The sequence below is a fragment of the Dermacentor albipictus genome, chromosome 1 (assembly GCF_038994185.2).
Source record: "Dermacentor albipictus isolate Rhodes 1998 colony chromosome 1, USDA_Dalb.pri_finalv2, whole genome shotgun sequence".
In the NCBI taxonomy this organism is placed as follows: Eukaryota; Metazoa; Arthropoda; class Arachnida; order Ixodida; family Ixodidae; genus Dermacentor; species Dermacentor albipictus.
The window spans coordinates 67,691,271-67,711,986 of NC_091821.1; the positions used below are offsets into that span (position 1 = coordinate 67,691,271).

Here is a 20,716-nt window from a genome sequence, read left to right on the forward strand (position 1 = left end):
CCCTTCACTGCGGCGGCTGTCTTCGCTGCACAGAGAGCAGCGCGACTACCGGTGGCTCGCCATTAAAGGCGCCGCTTGATCAGCGGGAAACTCGGCGTAGCGAGCTACATTGCCTGCGCTGGAAGCTGTGAAGAATGTTCCTCCGACTCCTGGCTCTTGTTTAGATGGTTTGGTGGCATTGCGAAATGGGGGCTGCGGCCTAACGAGTCGTGGTATCTTTTATTCGCCACTCCTGTGTGTTTTTAGTGATAGACCAATACAAAAAGGATGATTGATTGATTGATTGATTGATTGATTGATTGATTGATTGATTGATTGATTGATTGATTGATTGATTGATTGATTGATTGATTGATTGATTGATTGGTCGATTGATCACAACGCCACACACACACAGTCGCTATAAGAGACGACGTAGTAGAGGACTTCGGATTAATTTTGACCACGTGAGGTTCTTCACCGTGCACCCACTGCACGGTACACGAGCACATTTGCATTCCGCCCCGTCGGTATCGGGATCACCATGCATAGATGGGAATCCAAACCGCGCCCTCGTGCTCAGCAACAGAATGCCATAGACCCTGAACCACCACCATGGTGTAGTGTACACATGTTGAGTCAAGTGAAATAAAGATGAAAAGCATTTATATATATGTATAGTGGGACAGACGATTTCGTCGTTTGTCCTACCATAGTTCGAAGTTTGCGTTACTGGGAACTACTGGCAACAGGTTCTCAGAAGAAGAACAAATCAGAAGCTTCTAGAACGCTAGTGGACAAAGCGGCGATAATTTATTACGAAGGGCGCAAAAAATATTCGTAAAGACAGCTACACTTAAAACGCCACCGACTGTAACTCATGTGCAACCAACAAATGAAAGAAACGCTAACACAAGCGGCAGTGGTGATAAAATTATTCAAGGCTACAAAGATCCCGCCATTCACGAGGGATTTTAAATCTGCACAGAACTTTTCTTTTCTTCTTTTTTTCTCCCGCCGTATTCGGAAAATAAAAGAGTTCCGCTATTTTCGAGTGCCCTTCCAGCTATGTCGCGTCGTGCCCTCTGAACCACGGAAAATTGGTTTCTCACCGCCATGACGTAACGGCACGCTTCTTTTCTTTCCTTTTCAGCAGAATAAACTCTAGAGCATCCGGGTACTGAAGAAATAACGCGGAAAAGTTCGGGTTGGCGCGCAAGGTAAAACCGGCCGCAGCTGTCCAGGAGCTCATATGAGGCGATTTTCTTTTTTTTTTCTTTGTTCTCGCCAGGTATAATTGAGTCGTCGCAAAAACAGGTCTACGCGACAGTAAGAAAACCCTACGTGACCGTGTAAGCTCGCTCAGCGAGCCGTCGTCATCATCCTGAAAGTGTTCTTCGCAGAGGATTTAAAGCACTCCTACGTCGTTCATTTGACGACGTCAAACTCGCCGAGTGGGGCTTCCTAATACTGAGTACGTGCTATATGAAGACTCTGCTGCAAGTCTTTCGGCTTGGCCAAATGAATTATAGACGAGTTCCTTTGAAAAACCCTTCCCCGGCTTACCATTTAGTCCCATCTTCATTCCGCTAATCGCGCGGCTTTGCAGCAGTCGTCTGTCGACGACTCTGCACTATACTCTCGCTACGATCAATTGGGAGTATGGGCAGAAGGAGCCGATGTCAGGCCGGATCAGTCCTCACGCTGTGCAGACATTAAGGCTTCAGATCTCTCAGTTGTGGGGCTTCACCGCAGCGGGACGACAAGCATTGGGCACGCAGAGGCGACGGCTGCCTCGAACCGCGGTCCAGGAATTCGGAGCGAAATGTTTCCACCGTCACATATAAATCATCTGTGCGAACCCTGCCCGCCCCCCCTTTTTTTTTACAGCGTAGCTCTTTACGCGGACCCTGTGTCGTCTTGTCAGTCTTCCCTAACAAAAGGGGCCACGTGACCTAGTGGGAGAGGAAGGGCTCAACCGGGAGGAAAGCTGTTGGAGTGACCCCTTTCCCCCCTGAGATGTTACACGCAAATTTTATTAGGTTGCCACAAGGTGCATATTCGGCGATAGAGCGAGATCGGCATCGAATTCATCGACGATTGATTCCACCCTGCTGCGAAAGAAACAAATGTGGTTTGCGGCCAACGAACAGTTCCCAGCGATTGGAACGCGATACCAGGAGCGCGTGGCTGCCGGCACTTCTTGCTGGCGCAAGAAATGCCGGCAGCCCCATCAATCGTCAAACCAATCCAACCAATCGTCAAAACGATTGCAGCGCCCGCATCTCCAGGGGTGGGCCTTGCGCTCAAAATACGGAGGTTTGGATTAGTGGTTCCGCACATTCCATCCCAGCCAGAACTATGGGAAGACCACGAGTAGTGCGTACTCCTGAGGAAGAAGCTGCCTACCGCGAGCGTCAGCGAGAGTTGGCTCGTGCACGAGCTCGTCGTCGAGAGCCGACCCCGAGCAGCGCACCAGAGTTGCCGAGTGTAAACGGCAGCGCCGCGAGGCCGATTCTGAAATGCGCGCCCGACACGCGGTAACACACCGACAGCGCCGTGAGGCCGACCCCGCGCTGCGCCATGTAAGTGGATGCCCAGACAAACCTCACGCGCGAAACACACACACACACACACCTAAAGCATGTTCGCCACGCGATGCATGCAAATGCGAAAATGAGGTGAAAGAATGGTGAAAGAATGGTGAAACAAAAGATTTACAATATAGACTGCTTGCAACGTTTGACTTGCATTGTGTAACACTCGGTGTAACGAACACAGCTTCGTTGTTCGGCCATCTTCACGAACTGGAAGAGGCGGTGATTTTTTTTATTTTTTTTCGTTAACCTGAGCATAAAGGCAGCATCCGAACTAGGCTTAATCGCATCGCGCCATCAAACCTGTGGCGAGCACGCAGACGCTCTTTCCAGAGAAAAAAACATAGGAAAAGCAAAATAAGAACTATAGACCAGAACTGCAATTCTAGCCCCGATGCAATTAGTGCTTTGTTTCTAGTTTTTCCCTCGACGAGTTTGTTTTTTGGCCTGCTTTCGCCGAACCAATGGACTGCCTTCTGGGACTAAGCGTCCAAGCCAAAACAAGTAGAATGGATGGGGCCTGATATCTGGCGCCTGGCGTACAATGTGAAACGGCTGCACCACGAACATGCCCCACTCACAATGAATTCGGGAGGACGATGGGGGGAAGCAATGAAACCGTGGCGACACCACTATTGTCAGCAATCTGCAATCTCATTTCTTCCCTTGGCGTCTTTACGACGTGCAGTCCCCCTCACAGGCGATAACAGCTCTCCCTTGACCCTGACTGACTCCGGTATGCAAGTCCTCAGGTTGGCTGACTGGGTTCGGCCTGGTTAACACCCCAGCTTTTTCCTTTATCCTCCTCTCTGTCTCTGCGACAGTACAGGCGGAGATTTGATGCCTCTAGCAGTGGTCTTCCAGCATGCATCAAATAAATTTTAATCCAGAGCCAGCCACTATACACCGCGTAGCTCAAAGGCACAGGCGCCACTTTCTGGACATCAAGCGCCCATCAGTCAAAAACCGACAATGACAAGTTCTAATTGGAAAAGCGCACACTCAAGCGTGTGTTGCACAATTATTTATTTATTTATATATATATATATATATATATATATATATATATATATATATATATATATATATATATATATATATATATATATATATATATAGAGAGAGAGAGAGAGAGAGAGAGAGAGAGAGTAAAACGCGGGGTCATGTACCCAATCTTTTCTTTTTTTGTTTTTTGTTTTTTTCTTTCCATTAACGCCACAAGCACACACGTCTTTCAGAAATTTAATCTAAGCCTGTTCTCGACTGCAAGGTATCGTCTCACAGGATGAACAAGTGACACATGCACAGATCGAGGAAGGATGACAAGCGAAGAAGCCCAAGGCAGAGTGAGGAGCAGAAACAAAGCACACGCAGAAGCGAGTCGTACACAGCAGAGGCGCGCCCCTGTCATACCTTTGTCCTGCCGCCTTCAAAGGCAGTGTAACACACAGAGGGTATCAACGGCAACATTAGAAGAATGAAGTACTCAAAGCGACGCGCACAATGTGTATTGAGAAACGGAGCGGCTCACAAGAGAGTAGGTGGGGAGTGCGGGGGAGGGAGGGGCGGAGCTACCTCTTCATTTGATTTCCTTCATCGAGTGTTGCCGCGGGAGAGCAGCACGAAAAACCGGTTAAATGTTTTCGCGGCTTCTGCGATCTCCAGCCGCATCCAAGCGCTCTGAATCAGACACGGTGTTTTAGGAAAACAGGGTAATTAGAAGCAGGGTAATTAATCTTCCTTCGCAGAGCCGCGGGCTCATCGGTGTGCCAGGACTACCGCTTGGCGACGTGTGGAGACGTTCGGCATAAAGCTGTGTCTATTTAGCCAATGCACCATTCCTGCGGAGTAACTATGCCCCCTTTCGGGATATACGCCGGATCAGAAACGAAATGGTCTTGAGGTGCGTTTACATGAGCTCGACGCGAGCGGGTCGAGTCAGAAGTGGACTTGAACCAACCCAACCCAGTCTGCGTGCATTTTGCCAAGCGCGTTGGGCGAGCCAACCCACCGCAAGTGTAGGCGGGTTCACCGAGCTCACCTTGACGCTCACTTCGCCCGACCCGCTAGCGTTTACATGAACCTGGAGACCCGATTTTGTGCCGTCAAGCCAACTGTGCCCGACGTTATCGGATTCACATAAACGCAGCTTTAGTGGCGGGTGGGATGTACAGGCGCGCAATTTACGCCATCCTAAAGAGAGAGGACCAAGTATGTTGCCGCCATCAGGATAACTTCGCACGCGCTGTGGTGCGAAGTGACTCACGTTGTGATGCTGAGCTCGAGATCGCGGGTTCGATCCCGGCCGCGGCTGTTGCATTTCGATGCGGGCGAAATGGAAACACTCTCGTGTACTTAGATGTAGGCACACGTTAAAGAACACCGTGCAGCCAAACTTAATCCGGAGTCCCCCACTACGGCGTGCCTCATAATTAGATCGTGGTTCCGGCACGTAAAACCCCATACTTCTTATAGGCTAATTTCTCGGTCACTCTTATATAGGGTGGGGAATAGCTCGAAGCACGTGCACTCTAACTTAAAATTAAATTACGGGGTTTTACGTCCCAAAACCACGATCTGATTATGAGTCACGCCATAGTGGGGGACACTCCGGAATAACTTAGACCTCCTGGGGTTCTTTAACGTGCACCCAAATCTACGCGCGTGTTTTCACATTTCGCCCACGTCCAAATGCGGCCGCCGTGGCCGGACCTCGTGCTTAGCAGCCCAACATCATAGCCACTAAGTAACCACGGCGGGTCACGTGAACTCTAAGGCGAAACGAAGTAAAGCATGGGGGAGTGGACGAGCCGAAAGACGAGTTGGCAGCGACTGCTTTCTCCTTCGCCCGCGAGCGATGCAAAGAGAGAGCACACAGGGAGCTCAAACACCGCCTCTTTCAAAGGCTGCCAGCGACAAAGAGAGCAACGCCGGTTCCAGAGAAGGCAGCGGCGACAGGAGCAATGACCCCGCGACGAGACCACCAAAGGACGGGTGCCTCGGAGCAGGCCGGCTGGGGGGGCACCACAAAAAAATTAAGGGGAAAGGGAGAGGAGGGCGACGGTCAGAACTCTTTAGTGCGGAAGCGTGCCCAGACCCGGCCTTGCACTGCAGGCGCACACTTACAACGTGCCGCCCAGCACGACACGCAGTTCGCCGCCGCCGACGCCGGCCGGGTCGCGGTGAATTAACGCACGAGCTTATTAATAACTTCGCCCCTCCTTTCCGCACAAAACGCAAGAGAATTACAACAATGGGGAGAGGGCTGGTGTCCAAACGTTATGGTGGCGGTGCGCCGAAGTTGGCCACATCTATATGCACACTGCAGTAGGTGCGCACGGGCGGGCGTGTGGTGGTCCCTGGTCGGCGCAGCACATCGCACCACACTGAGAACGCGAGCGGACGGACGGCCACGAGAACGATGCTACGGATCTCGCCTTTGAATATAAATAAACAAATATGAAAACTATTCAGTAAACGCTCGCGTTGTCGCCCCTTTTTTATGTACCTGTTCCATCCAAGTTTTTTTTTCTTTTTTTTTCTATTCAGGCACCTTAAAAACTGGCCCAGTTGACGATCTTTCTGATCTCGCCCTTCATTCGCTGGAATATCAAGCACGACACATCAAAACCTAGTCGCCAGTATGGCCCCTCGGTTGATGTCTGTGCATGGCACGTCCCCACAGCAGGGGATTGCCCAAGGAATAATGTTAATACAAAAATACTTTTTTTAAAATAAAGTACTTATGCAATGCCCGCAGGAGAAATAAAACGCCAGGGAAATACATTATGCAAAGCGACTGCATCAATAACAAAGCATAATATAGACTAGCATGCGTCTTTTTAAAGGATAACCCCTATTACTGACGCCCCGAATGAGAATATTGTTGAGACTGTGAAGGCAAGCCGCGTTGAAGCGCGGCAATCTCCAGACACCAACGGCGCATGTCCCGAAGGCCTGGAGGTGTCCTCCGAGAAGTGCTCTATGGTCGCTTTCACGCGCAAAGCAATGAAACCGTACGTTGTCAAAATTAATGGACATATTGGAATATTGTTGAGACTGTGAAGGCAAGCCGCGTTGAAGCGCGGCAATCTCCAGACACCAACGGCGCATGTCCCGAAGGCCTGGAGGTGTCCTCCGAGAAGTGCTCTATGGTCGCTTTCACGCGCAAAGCAATGAAACCGTACGTTGTCAAAATTAATGGACATATTGGAATATTGTTGAGACTGTGAAGGCAAGCCGCGTTGAAGCGCGGCAATCTCCAGACACCAACGGCGCATGTCCCGAGGCCTGGAGGTGTCCTCCGAGAAGTGCTCTATGGTCGCTTTCACGCGCAAAGCAATGAAACCGTACGTTGTCAAAATTAATGGACATCCGATTGCCTACGAGAAGACGCACCGCTTTCTAGGAGTGATAATAGATCGAGACCTCTCCTGGAGTCCTCATGTCTCGTACCTAAAAAGGAAATTACTCATGATGACTCACGTGCTCAGATTTCTTGCAGGAAAGTCGTGGGGTGCGTCTGTGAGTGCGATGCTCCAACTCTATAATGCACTGTTCCTCGGTTTCCTGCGCTATAGCTTACCTGTACTGGGTGGGACCAGTAAGACCAACCTCCGTGCCCTCCAGTCTGTACAAGCTCAAGCTCTGCGAATTTGCCTTGGACTTCCCAGATGTGCATCCACGGCAGCAACAATAGCCATCGCGCACGACCACCCCATCGATACGTATCTTCAAGTCGACGCCTTAAGGATGCATATCAGACACTTCGCGCGACTTCCATCGCATCATCTCGCCTCCCTTCCTGCCACTCGATCTCGTTCAGCGTTTAGCAGGATTATTGCCGCCAACCACGGAACTTTACCATCCAACTTCACGCCTGCAGCACGACCATCTCTACCGCTGTGGTGCCTTCATCCACTCCAGGCTCTTCTTGATATTCCCGGTATCAAAAAGAAAACGGAGATGTCATCTTTTGCCCTCAAACAAACCGTGCTTTCATTCCTTCATGACAAACACAAAGAACGCATCCACGTTTACACGGATGGTTCTGTCTGCTCTAATAGCTCAGCTGGAGCAGTGGTTATTCCCGCAGAGTCTGTCACCCTCAAGTTCAAGACGTCTCACGTAACATCATCGACGGCTGCAGAACTCGCAGCTATCCGTGCTGCTTTACAGTTTATTTGTCACAAATCGTCACAGTCATGGTCCCTCTTATGTGACTCGAAGGCAGCTCTCCAGTGTCTGATGTCCCCTTTCAACCACGGACCAAATATGCAACTAGTGGCAGACATCCGACTACTCCACCATCAAGCAATCAACAAAGGGCACAACGTCATCTACCAGTGGATACCGGGTCATTGCGGAATTGCGGGCAATCATCATGCGGATGATGCCGCCCGATCGGCCCACGACGGTGCCCGCGTTGTACCACTACCACTGTCACGAACAGACGCAGCCACAAGTCTTCGCTCCCTCGCCCGCGAGCTTACGCAGAATCTGTGGAACACCAATGAGTTCACGAACGAACGTCTCCACAGATTGGATCCATGTCTGCAACTCCGCCTACCACCAGGGTTACCACGAGCGGAAGCAACACTTCTGTGCCGCCTGTGGCTCGGCGTGGCTTTCACGAACTCCTATTCATTCCGCATTGGAATGGCCGACAGCCCTACTTGCGGCACCTGCGACTGCGAGGAGACGATTCAGCACCTCCTTTGTGACTGTCCCAGCTACAAAGTGCCAAGAACAGTGCTCGTAACCGCGCTCGAAAAACTGGACAATCGCCCTTTTACAGAGGAGAAGGCTCTAGGACATTGGTCCAGACGGGCTTCGGCACTCAAGGCCTTAAGGGCTTTGCTGAAGTATCTAAGGACTTGTGAATTGTGCGATCGCCTTTGAGTGTTGTATCGCGTAGTATCGCGGTACTGCGTGAATTTCCTTAATTTTTTTTTCCTCCTCTTCTTCTTCTTTCTCCTTTTATTCCCTTTACCCCTTTCCCCAGCACAGAGTAGCCAGCCAGTACTTACACTGGCTAACCTCCCTGTCTTTCCTCCTCTTTGTCTCTCTCTCTCTCTCTCCCGAAGGCGTTGGCAGTCATGAAAAAGAAAACGTTCGGCTGTTTTCGTCCAATCACACAAACGGCACAGGAGTAGATAAAGAAGCCCTGCGCAATTAAAAAGTATAGTCGGGGGAACTATGCAGCGAAGTGATACGAGCGCGACTCCAATGCTCCAGCTTGAACAGGGACTTCACTGCCAATCAGGACGGAGGTATACATGAAATCAGAATGTGTCACAACGCCGCTCTTGAAGTTTCCCCCAAGGAAATGCAGCTACAAAAGTTCTTCATGAGAACTTAGACTACTGGGAGAGTTAACGCCGCTGATGCTAGGAGGTCCAATCGGTTTACTACCACCAGGGCTCGTAATAATGAGCGCCTTTGAATGGTATGCGCGAAGTTTACAAGCAGCCAAAAGAACGGCCGAAAGGGGGAAATCAGAGGGAAGGACAGGGAGACTGGCTACTTGGGATGTTTCAACAGGTGGCCACATATATTGCGAAAATGTGGGTGCTTTCGGGGCATTTCTTTTTCCCATCCGTGACTAACCTTGGCACTCAGTCGGTTCACGCCGTCAAACATGATCGCGCTCACCATCGCCGCACCTTGCCTTATCTGTCACAGCAAATGGAAGACGCGTCCATTGAATTTAGCGAGGAGGCGCATGCGCATCTCCTTGTCCACAGCGAGGAACAGTGAACAGGTACCCTGAATGGAAGTTTACAATGCTATTTACAGTGACTACCACTTTTAGGGGCAGTCCTCACTGCTGAATTGATGACGAGGCCGCGGTCGGCAGTGCGTATCTCGCAACGCTCCGTTGAACGTGCTGTGGCACCGCTGTACACACAAGCCAACCCTTCATTCGGTGCTCTTCCGGACGAACACCAGCAAGCCGTAGCTCAATCAATGCGAGAGTTCGCATTTCTAGCGCATCGCATTCGTGTAAACGGCGGTGATACGCAAGGAAGGCGTATCGCCTTCATGGGCCAGGAGAGAATAAATCGAGACGAGTAAAGCCCGTCGTTTTACACGGAGAGACATTGCAATGCGTTTTTCGGAGCTGCGGTATCTGCACATGCGGACTTCGCATTCCCGTTTCACATGCACCGATCGCGGCGACTACGATTTTTGGATTTGCGAGCACCTAGAGGAAGAATGAATTATTGTTCACGTAGGCTTATCCAATCCGCTTCAGTGAAAGAAGTGAAACGAAGTGCAAAGTGTTTTCGTTAACATTTTTTCACGTTAGAACTCATTGCTCCATCTAAAGAAAAGACAACAAAAAAACGAAATGAACAACCAATCCCGAAAGTTATCCACGAATGCGTTGAGCATGCTTTGGGAGGGGGTTATTTGTAGCACTACGTTGCACTATGTGTTAAGGGTGACGCTTCCCTTACCACCGTGATTTACCCGTACGCGGGAGCCATCCGGTACTTTCCGGTTGGCTCATTCACGTAAACGCGGCTGCCGTCGCATAGTATTACCGTGATGCGCTAAAAAATGCGATACGCCACGTTCGCATTCACGTAAACGCGGTTAGTCGTTCAAAAGGCTGCTGCAGCGGCGGCGAATCGACGTGAAATTGCATAAAGAGACACGTAGGCGCGGAGAAACCACCCCTTTTTTTTGCAGCCCGGCGGATGGGACCGACGGGCTTTCTCGCTCACACGAGGGCGAAACAATGTGCAAAGCAGCCGCGCGCGCTGCCGTCCACTCGGCTGAGTCGACAGCCGGCACGGGCGGTGGAAGCGAGCCTGCCCCCCACCGCTCCGGCAAAAGAAAGCGAACCGGCATTGTTCGCCTCTCCGGGAACAAACGGAAGCACAGCGCGCGTCGGCACCGAACTACGTCGACTCTCGCCCGTTCTATTTCTTCCGCTTGCCGTTTATACTTGTCTTCCGGAGGACGGTACCTCGATGGAGGCGCACCGCCCAATGGTTCGAACGGCACTTCCCTTCGTCCGCAGACGATAGCGGTAGATGGACAGGCGCTGACGGATTCTTGCGTAATCGCTCGGACAGCCGCAAAACAGCCACAGAGAGAGATAAAGAAATCGCTCAGTTAAGCTTGCAATGATTTTGCGCTCAAAGCATCTCCGCCGAAGAGATGGCGGCGTAAGGCACTCTACACTAAGACCACTTCTGACGTCGTGTACTCGCCAGGGTCCGCCTGAAAAAGCACTTTCACACTGAAAGATGGCCGGAGCGCAGCTTGAGACGGCAAAAGCGAGCTTCTCGTAAAGGACCACAAGGAAGTACCAAACCCATTTTCGCCGAAGGCGAAGCGACGGCCACCAACTGCTATCTGGTCTGCCTCTCCATGGCGGAGTCATCTCTCTCTCTCTCTCTCTCTACGATGACCCGACTCCGCATCACACAAGATGGTTTAGGACGCAAGGCGCCAGACGCTGGTTTCGGACAGTTCAAAGAACGTCGCTTCGTAGGGGTCATCCGACTTTTAGTTTCTATACTTAAAGGGACACTAAAGCGAAACAATAAATCAGTTTAGTCTAATGAAGCATTATTTGAGAAGCCTGCTGGCAGTCATTTCAACAAAATACTTTGATTATTAGATGAGAAAATGAAGGTCCAATTATCAATATTTGAATTTCGCGCCAAAACCCAAGTGCCGGTACGTCAGCGTTACGTCAGGGATTCCAAAGTATGTTTTCGCATTTGGGCCGCGTTGGCTGAATAAAGGTTCCCGAAACTTGCCATGTTTATTATTTGGTTCCTTTAGAATAAAATGTAGTCAATCTGTACCGCTATATATAATTAGTAGACCCTGGAAGATGCCATCAAAATCCATGACGTCACAGCCCCCAGGTGCGGGAACTCAAGTAGGCGTCGCCACCCGTATTTCGTTCTTGCGCTTTTTCTGGCTTACCAAACGTCTTATCGTTGTAAGAGTGGTGTTTTTGGTGTTGTAGAACGGTAATTTACTGATGCAGAAGAAATAAGTTTTCCCTTTAGTGTCCCTTTAAGTGATTCGCACTGCACCACGATTCCGGATGTGAAAGCGGTGTCCTGACACTGCCTTGAGCGCACTACGGCCTACCATCACACAAGCCAGGAAGCAAGGAATGGCGGCATGGACATTTTGGCGCAAGGGGTAACAGTTGCCTTTGCACACGCCGTTCTGGGTATATGATTGACAGGAACTCAACTGCTTCTCCCGTTTTCTACGAACAGAGGTGTTGCTAGAAAACGTGACCGACGAAACGGCTTCCGTGAAACCGGTATGCGTTACGGCAGGGGATGGTTTATTGAATCGACTGAAGGTTGAGCAAGTTGGTAAAGATGCAAGGCACGGACAGACAGGCGTGCAAACACTGACACAAGTAGAACGAAAAGGGCAACACAAACGCCAACTATCAAATAAAAAGTCGCACAGTGGCGGGAAAAGAAGGATGGCACAATGCTTAAGTTCATTAAGTTGCTCACACAAAACCTTCAACCATGTGACAACTGCTGCTCTGAATTAGCTGTAAACCAAAGCGTGCGAATAACAGTGGTCGGCAGTGTACCTCGACCAGACCTAAATAAAATATACCTATGGGAACAGACCGTATGTCGCTCGCCAAGCCGCAAATGATAAGCAGGCGCTTTCGCAACAAGTGTAGTATGTGTTTGCGTGTCCCTGCGTTTGTGTGCGTGTTGCGCGCCGGCCCATATTTAAGTTCATGTCTGAGAGAAGAAGCACGTGCTTTCAATAAGAACCAAGTAGCCTTCACCAGCATCTAATCTGTTGTAGTGCAAGCACAAATGACACCGACACAGAAGGCACACACAGCACTGTGCATTGTCTCATGTGCATTCTATGTCCGTGTCGTTGTGCCTACGATACAACAAATTAGAAGACGATCCATCAACAAGCCCATTTAGCCACTTTCACAAGTATGTTACTAATAAGCAGCGGAGACAGCCAGCGAGTTCACTCATCTGGCTGGACAGACGGCACGCCCGTCTGGCCGCGGCTTGCCCGTAGCCCTGGCAAGTATAACCCGCAAAGAAAAGTTACCGAGCCACCGGTTCCCAAGGAAAAAAATTGTGCACATCCAACGCACATGTTGGAAACTATGTGAGGCGAAGATTTCGTGAAGCAGTCTTCATTAAATGTTATAACACTGCCTGCGCATCTTCTGAACCACATTTTGCAGCATAACGATTACGTGCCTGCCGGGCAAGAAACAGAGACCCCCTCTCACACCACCGAGAATTACATAATCTCCGGGATCGGCCCCACTTTGCATTACACCGTTTCCTGAACCGGCCCATTCCATCTGACGAGAAACAGAGCGAGCAGACGCGCCACAACCCTATAAAGAAGGCACAGAAAGCTTCGCTTTAATAAAGGAATGGTGCGCTTGAAGGTATTTTTGGGGATGAAGATATTTAGGCACCGTCTGTTGCTTCATCGCGTAATTCCGTGGAGAACAGAGCTGGTCCCCGCCACATATGTAGCATATGTAGAGGCAGCACATACGGCCATACTGTACAAGCCCATTCGTTATATGAGCGCTGTCCTGGGTGTGAGCTATACGGCAAGACGGCAGCAGCAGGCACGGTCAGCCAAGTCCGGAAGGGTTCGCGAAGAAAGTAAACGCGAGAAATCTGCCATGTCGTTGCTGATGCCGGGAACTTTATTCCGCCGAGTTATGACGAAATATAGGTCAGTCTGACACTATTCTACAGCAATATACGTTCCCCACAACTCGTCTTTGCTAACCTCCATGGCCTGCGTAAACAAACGAACGTCAGACGCTTTATGTGCCGTCTACTGCGACCAAAAGCTGTCGCTGTTTGCACGCGGGCACACGACCGTGTTGCTGTCGCGAGACCGGATAGATGCGCGCTGTCGATTCAGCAGAACATCAGTGTCGAGGAAAGAGGGGCACACACGCGCGACCTCACTCAAGAGTCTGTGCGCACACGCACACACTGTCTCTCGTCGAATGCTCCCCCTCTTTTACCCTCCTCTCGATCCAGGCTCGCAGCCCAGCACGAGCGCCGCGACACCGAGCAAACGCCGGTGCAAAGCGATCCGCGTAATTAATATTTGGACAGGACAAACGGCAACATCGCCTACGCTGGCGACCCGGATAGCGCGGGCTCCGTTTCGTCAGCTGCAATACACAGAAAAGCTGCGTGCCATACAGCTGCGCTCCGACGGCTGCAGGCGACTCCGGTGATGGAGGCCAGAGAGCACGCGCGAGGCTCGCACGCTGTGGAAAAAGAAGCACGTGTCCAAATCACGTATGAGAGAGAGAGAGAGAGAGAGAGTGTGTGTGTGTGTGTGTGTGTGTGTGTGTGTGTGTGTGTGTGTGTGTGTGTGTGTGTGTGTGTGTGTGTGTGTGTGTGTGTGTGAGAGAGAGAGAGAGAGAGAGAGAGAGAGAGAGAGAGAGGGGGGGGGGGCAAAGCGCCTATCTTCATTACCTATTTTTTACTGCATAAGTGAAAGAAATTAAAAACTACTCACGGGGTTTTAATCCGTCAAAGCTGCACTTGCGACCGTAACGTTTCGAACTGTTCGTTCAGCTGAGAAGTCCGTTCAAGATATATTATAGCACGTGGAGTTTCAACGGCGTTTGCTTCAAACAGCTCGTATCTGCGCAAGGTCAGTCGAAGCCTGTCTCGCGCGCCTGGATTCATGGCGTGGGACGACTGCACGCCGCCGGTACGCAAGCCGCTACTACATCCTTTAATGACTGGAGTCTGCGCTACATTCGAGCCGTGCCTCATGCCTCGAGGTGCTCGCAGGCCTTGGACCACCGATGCCCGTTGTGCGCAACGAAGGCACTACCCGCCTCCCTGATGGCAAAATCACACTAAGACTCTGGGAAAAGCTTTATAGCGTGTGTAATCTCTAATAAGTGCGTAAACAGTACAAAAAAGAGAAGACGCGAATAGGAGTATAAGGCATGCATAAAACACCCGTGCCTTATACCCCTGTCCTCGTTTCTATTTTGTTTTTATTTCTTTGCGCCGTTCGCGCATTCATTACGGCAATGAACCAACTCCTATGTCTTGATTGTGCACTCTCATATGGCAGCCTACATCTGGGATAGGATGAGCTCACCTAACTAGGCTAAACCCTCCACCTTTTCATCAAGGTCAACGTCTTCATCATCTGCACAAACAGAGCGCTTTAGGTTGACCCATTAAGCCACTTTAATACATCCATTTCACTATCCCATTAGCATTTCACTGAACCATTAGCATATCCATTTGGCCGTCGATGAGCTAACTGCTATTAAAGTTGTTACCACAACAAAATTCAATCCAACTTTTTTTTTTCGCTTTGTCCTTTCTTTTCTTTCTATTTCGTTAAATATTCCGAAATACTGGAGTTTTTCACAGATTGAATAAATCACTCCTAAATTAAGCACTATGTACACGCCAACGCCTATCCGAAAATACGGCGGCCAGAAACGACGTCCATTGCCTCTGCCTACGCTCGGCACACGGACACTACCGACGGCTAGACGGGTGTCACAGACGAGTTTGCTGGCGTAAAAGCCACTGGCAATTAGTGGTCGCATCCGCCACAAGGCGTTTCCGCCCCCTCAGCCTCGTCCTTTTCCTTCTTTTTCCGCGCCCGAACACACTTCGTAAGGAAGGTCACCAACGACGGCGTTGCGGCGAAAGTGGCCCGACACCAAGACCGCGGGGGAAAAGAAAAACTGGTCGAGACAAAGAATGCGCTTCTTCTACGAGTCTTGACGCTTTTCCTTATGCCGCGAGTGTCGCTGACAGGAGAGAGACCACGGGAACGACGGCCAAGAAATAAACGGTCACCCAAGAAGAGAATGGCGGCGACGAGGCAACAAGAGGGACAGGCGGCAGTAGCCGACATTCGGCAGGTCAGCCCGAACGTGGTCCAAATCTGGAACCTCGTCACGAACAAGCTCAATTTATCACGGGCTGCTTTCCCATTCGCTCGGAACGACCTTTTCCCGCGGCTGAAGCTTTCGCGATAGGGCTGACGTCGGGAGTGAAAGCCGAGGGAAGAGAAACGTGCCAGTGTGGCATGTTCATCCTCGCGCATCTTGTTTCACATGCCATGAACAGGCGAGTACTTCCGCCTAGAACTGCGCACAGCACGGCACAAATGCACGCGAAGGCGCCTGCTCCTTTTCCTCCTGAAATGGCAACAGCATTGGTTAGTTTGCTCTCTTTGCACCAGTGCATTCGAGCAGAGTACTAACAACCAGCTAGGGTGTCTGACGTGCCTCCTGCTGCCTTTAAAGTTCAACCTACTGGTTCTGTACCTGCCAATAAACATCTCCACACAGAACAGGTGATTGTAAGTGCCAGTGAAATTTCAACCTGTGTATCATGAATACAGTGCACATCAGCCGCCCTGCACCTCTAGTGGGTTACTTAAACGTTAAGAGAAAAAGTAATAGTAGGAAGCACGCACCCACTGTATGCTCTGCAGCCATGGATAGAAATAAACTAAATACTGTGACTTACATTTAAAAAAAAGAACGTTCATTGTTGACTACAGCACGACAGAAAGACAAATGACAAGAACGAAGTGCGCAGACTGTCCTTTTGTCTTTATTAAATTATGGGGTTCTACGTGTGAAAACCATGATCTGATTATGAGGTGCGCCATAATGGGGGACTCCGGAAATATTGGCCACCTGGGGTTCTTATACCGTGCACCTAAATCTAAGTACCACAGGTGTTTTCGCATTTTGCCCCCATTGAAATGCGGCCACCATGGCCCCTTTTGTCTTTCTGTTGTGGTGTAGTTAATGATGAATACACGTCAACTCGCCCAGCTTTCAGTTCTAATAAAAACATTATGCATTTTACTTCTGTGACATCAGAGTGCACAAAGGGTAGACCGGGCATATGCATATAAAACCAATTCAAAGCCTAATGCACTAATGTAAGCTAGTTGCTCCACAATGCTATCCCCACTGCAAACATACAACAAATAGACAGCAGTGAGCAATGCAGCGTTCTCAATCAGGACTTTCATGCAGACATTGCCACCAGACAAGCTTTTCTCATCTGTTCCATCTTTGCACTGGAGTGCACTACGTCTAATAAACTATGAAAAAAGCATATAATTGTTTGAGAATCTGAACTGTGAAATAATTTTTACAAAGCATCAGATCTGTGTACACACATAGAATTTTTTTTTTTTTGTTATGCCAATTGCTGAGGCCCCAGTGCAGTAGCTAATAATATGTGCTTCTAACACACTTTGCAGACATGTACAGCATTCATTGTTTATGAAACTAGATTTTCTCAGCAATACTAGTTTTCCTGAGCCGTTTGGTCATTTACAGCCACATTCTTTAATAGGGGGTCCCGTGATTACCGTACAGATACCACAAGTGCCGTACAACAATACAAAGGCTGCCAATAAACCCTAGGTCTCGTACATCAAGAACTGAAATTTATGACAAAGTAGACTACGCATTAGTAAATATACTCTGGGTACTCTTTAAGAGAACTATTGGTATTGTGATCTCTTCTGCATAACCAAGATGACCTTTAAAGTGTAATAATGTGCCATGCAGTTTGACATGGTCAGCACATTAACATATGGCATTTTTCGCCGTGTGAATGGAAATAATCATGCTGCAAGAAAATGTTCGGCTGAATCACCAATGTCAGTGGTTTTCTTCACACATGGATTAGGGACATATAAAATGGCAGCAGTCAAACCAATATCTTCTAGCCATCCCTTGCAAATGGTGGCTCCCAGAACGTGTGTCATAGCTATATCCAACTTAACATGGACAGAGCTATGACAGAAAGAAGAATTTGAAGAATTCATAGAACGCGCTCATCATCATTGCCTGCAATACATACGCGATATGTTTGGTCACAAAACCACAGTGCCTCGCAATAAAACGGACGTATTGTATTGCAAGACTTCGGCCACCTTCCAGAGTTATTTCATCGACGCGTTCGACTTCGACTCATCACGGTTATGACAGTTCAAACGCAGCTCTGCAACAAAATTACGAGAAAACGTGCTTTCACAAGAGTTGACAAGAGATAGCGTCCAATAACGTGGCCTTCCTACAAGCGTGACACGCGTCACGTGTGTACATTTCAGTCAAACCCGCGAGCCAAATCGCGTATCACCTACATCCAAATGTGAAAACGCACAGCTGGTCTTTTCCATGGGCAATGGGAGCTAACGGCTGGGACAAACTATCGATTGCGGAATGAAGCGTTTATCCGCAGGAAATGAGATAATGTAGCCGTCTGAACGCACCAGCGATGCGGCAATAACGTCACTGTGGGGGCGACCGGTGGGAGCAGGCATCGCCCGATTGCGGCAAGGCCACTGGTGGGCCGGGCTCCTGACTGTGGGCTGCCCCGCTGTGCAGTGAGAGCAGCGGTACTGCAACGGTGGCTACCAGGATTTCAGTCCCACGAGATCGGCAAAAATCATGAAGCCTCTTAAGCGCCGTTCAGCAGCGCAGGCGCGATATTGGGCGCGTGCGTGCGACCTAGCACACGGGCTCGTAAGGCAGCTATTTTCTGACGCTTCTCCGGACCAGACACGACCCAGAGGAAAGCCGCCGTAGCGGGCTCGCAGCGGCAGTGGGACGGCGTCACCAGTGTGCTCTACTCGTCAAAGTGCACGGGCATCGGCAGCAGCAACGAAACGGCACGAAGCACTGCAGCCTTGACCGTGGCCCGGCCTGTGCAACGGCCGGGCGACTGGCAAGGGCGCCGACCGAGCATCGGAGCCCCCCAGGAGGAGAGCGCATCGGGAGCGCCGCGCTCCCATGCTCGCTGCGGCAGCAGTTACCCTGGCCAAAGGCGGGCCAAAGTATTCACTAAGCTATTGGGAAGCAGTCAGCCAGTTTGTACTCACTTTCCTAGTTCTTCTTTCAGCTCGTAGTTGTCACTGAATCGTGTTGTTGGTGTCGGGGCAGCCATATTGATTAAACTGGATGAAGGGAGATGAAAGGTCTCGCGGAATCTCATCCTAGGCGAGAGCGCCCTGATTACCGCTTCTCGACGCGCGCTGCGTCTTGCTCGTGCGCAGCCCTGGTGGCGCCCCCTCCGCTGCCCGACGCGGACGCCGCCACGCCGCCGCTGCGGCGCGGCATGAATAGCACCGGTCCGAGAGGAAACTAGTGGCACCTGGACGCCGCACCGAGAAACGCGCCCGCCCTTTCTCTGTCGTGTTGGGGGAGGAAATCATAGGGTCGCGCGTCCACAAACAGCTGGTCGAATGACTTGGCGGGCATCACCCGGAGTTAAAGCATGGCGTCATAGCGTCAGCGCTGTGCCAACAAGTAATCGAGCCGCACATAGAATTGTCGCGGTGGCGGCGACGCCTGCAGAATCCGCTTACGTAACCGGTGACGACTCGCTAAAGGAATACCGCTTAAATGCCATAGATGCAATATCCTCTTGCTATATTCCCAAAGCGCGTCTTTGTGGGCACGACTATCAATCAATACGCCATAGTTATCAATCTACCGTACAACGCCCGTGCCTTGCGAGATAACCTACTTACATGAGGAGGGGCGGGTAAATGATGAATAGGTTAGTTACTCATAGCGGAGGTGTATACGTGAGGGAAAGAATGGCGAATTATTCAAACAGGAGGAGAAGAGAAGCACTTGAGGGGGCAATTGTGTAACGATTTTCCTTAGATTCTACTATTTTATCACCCGACCCACCGAGTGGCCGGTCCCGGCGACAGCGACGGCTATAAAAGAAAAGTAAAAAAATCGCCGCCCCTTATAAAGTCAGTGAAGATGGTCGAACAGCGAAGCTGTGTTGGTTACACCGAGCGCTACATCATGAAAGTCAAACATCGCAAGCAGTCCATATTGTAAATATTTTGTTTCACCATTCTTTCACCTCATTTTCGCTTTCGCGTGCTTGGCGTGGTGAGCATGCTTTAGGACTGCTTTTTTTTTTTTTGCGCGTAAGCTTTTTGTCTGTTTTGCCGTGCTCTTCTCTTCATGGTTATATTGCGTTCAGCTTTACAAACACGATATTAAGGAAGGGCAGGACGTGGACGGACGCAGCGCAAACTATTAACTGTTTAATACTGTTAAAGAACGCGCTTATATACAAGGAGCTCTTCTAGCTCTCTCGCTTTTTTTTTTTTCGTGCAAGTTGCTCCGCCCCCTTTTTTCCGCGCCAGCAATGAGAGCAAGGGTTCGCGGCAGGAAGCTTCTTCCTCGGGAGTACGCATCACTCGTGGTCTTCCCATAGTTGTAGTTCAGTGGTGTAGCCAAAAATTTCGTTCTCCTCCTTATAGAATTTTTCGAGGGATCAAATACATAAATAATAACTGCATTGTCATTGCGAAAGATGCTGCAAACGAATTCTTGGACGCTAAGCACTGTCAAGACAAGTAAAATATGTATTTTTTCATAAAAGAAGACACTCGTGTGTCCCAAAATTGTGCCCGAAATAACTGATATCAATGCTTCGGTTATCTTTCTTTTTTTTTGTCTATTTAATAAGTAAAGAAAATATCGCACGAACTTTAGAAATATATCAGTTCGAAACCAGCAACAGAACGGCAAGTTGGGCCAGTTGGTTGGGATTCATGGTAAGGTTTGTAACAGCGCACCCAAGACAAGGACAGCAGAAAGAATAAAACGACGACACAGCGCCGTGTCGTCGTTTTATTTAAAAAATTAAATTATGGTGTTTTACGTGCCAAAACCACTTTCTGAGGCACGCCGTAGTGGAGGACTCCGGAAATTTCGACCACCTGAGTTTCTTTAACGTGCACCTAAATCTAAGTACACGGGTGTTTTCGCATTTCGCCCCCATTGAAATGCGGCCGCCGTGGCCGGGATTCGATCCCGCGACCTTGTGCTCAAGCAGCCTAACACCATAGCCACTGAGCAACCGCGGCGGGGTCGTTTTATTCCTTCTGTTGTCCTTGTTTTGGGTGCGCTGTTACAAACCTTACCACGAAACCAGCAAAGCAGTGAATGCCGCTGATATGAAAAATGTAAAGGCCGTGAAATGAACAAGTTGAGGACAAATATTTTAATTAAACTTTGTCAATCAAGAATCTTGTTTACATTTTTGTACGTCCACAACGGTCAGGGAAAA

At 49.8% G+C, this 20,716-nt stretch overlaps 1 protein-coding gene across 20 annotated transcripts in view; it reads right to left on the bottom strand.

Moving 5' to 3' along the window:
* CaMKII (Calcium/calmodulin-dependent protein kinase II) overlaps nucleotides 1–18,723 on the bottom strand; it is a 255,507-nt gene extending 236,784 nt beyond the window's left edge. For 5 of the 20 annotated variants that reach the window (XM_065438261.1, XM_065438274.1, XM_065438266.1 and 2 more), the window contains exon 1: nucleotides 18,498–18,718. In XM_065438261.1, coding sequence (XP_065294333.1) covers nucleotides 18,498–18,610 — 113 coding nt within the window. In that variant the 5' untranslated portion in view covers nucleotides 18,611–18,718. Of the gene's footprint in view, nucleotides 1–18,497 lie in introns of all 20 variants that reach the window. The other 15 variants (XM_065438257.1, XM_065438263.1, XM_065438259.1 and 12 more) reach the window with 7 other exon arrangements.
* Nucleotides 18,724–20,716: the final 1,993 nt, after the last annotated feature.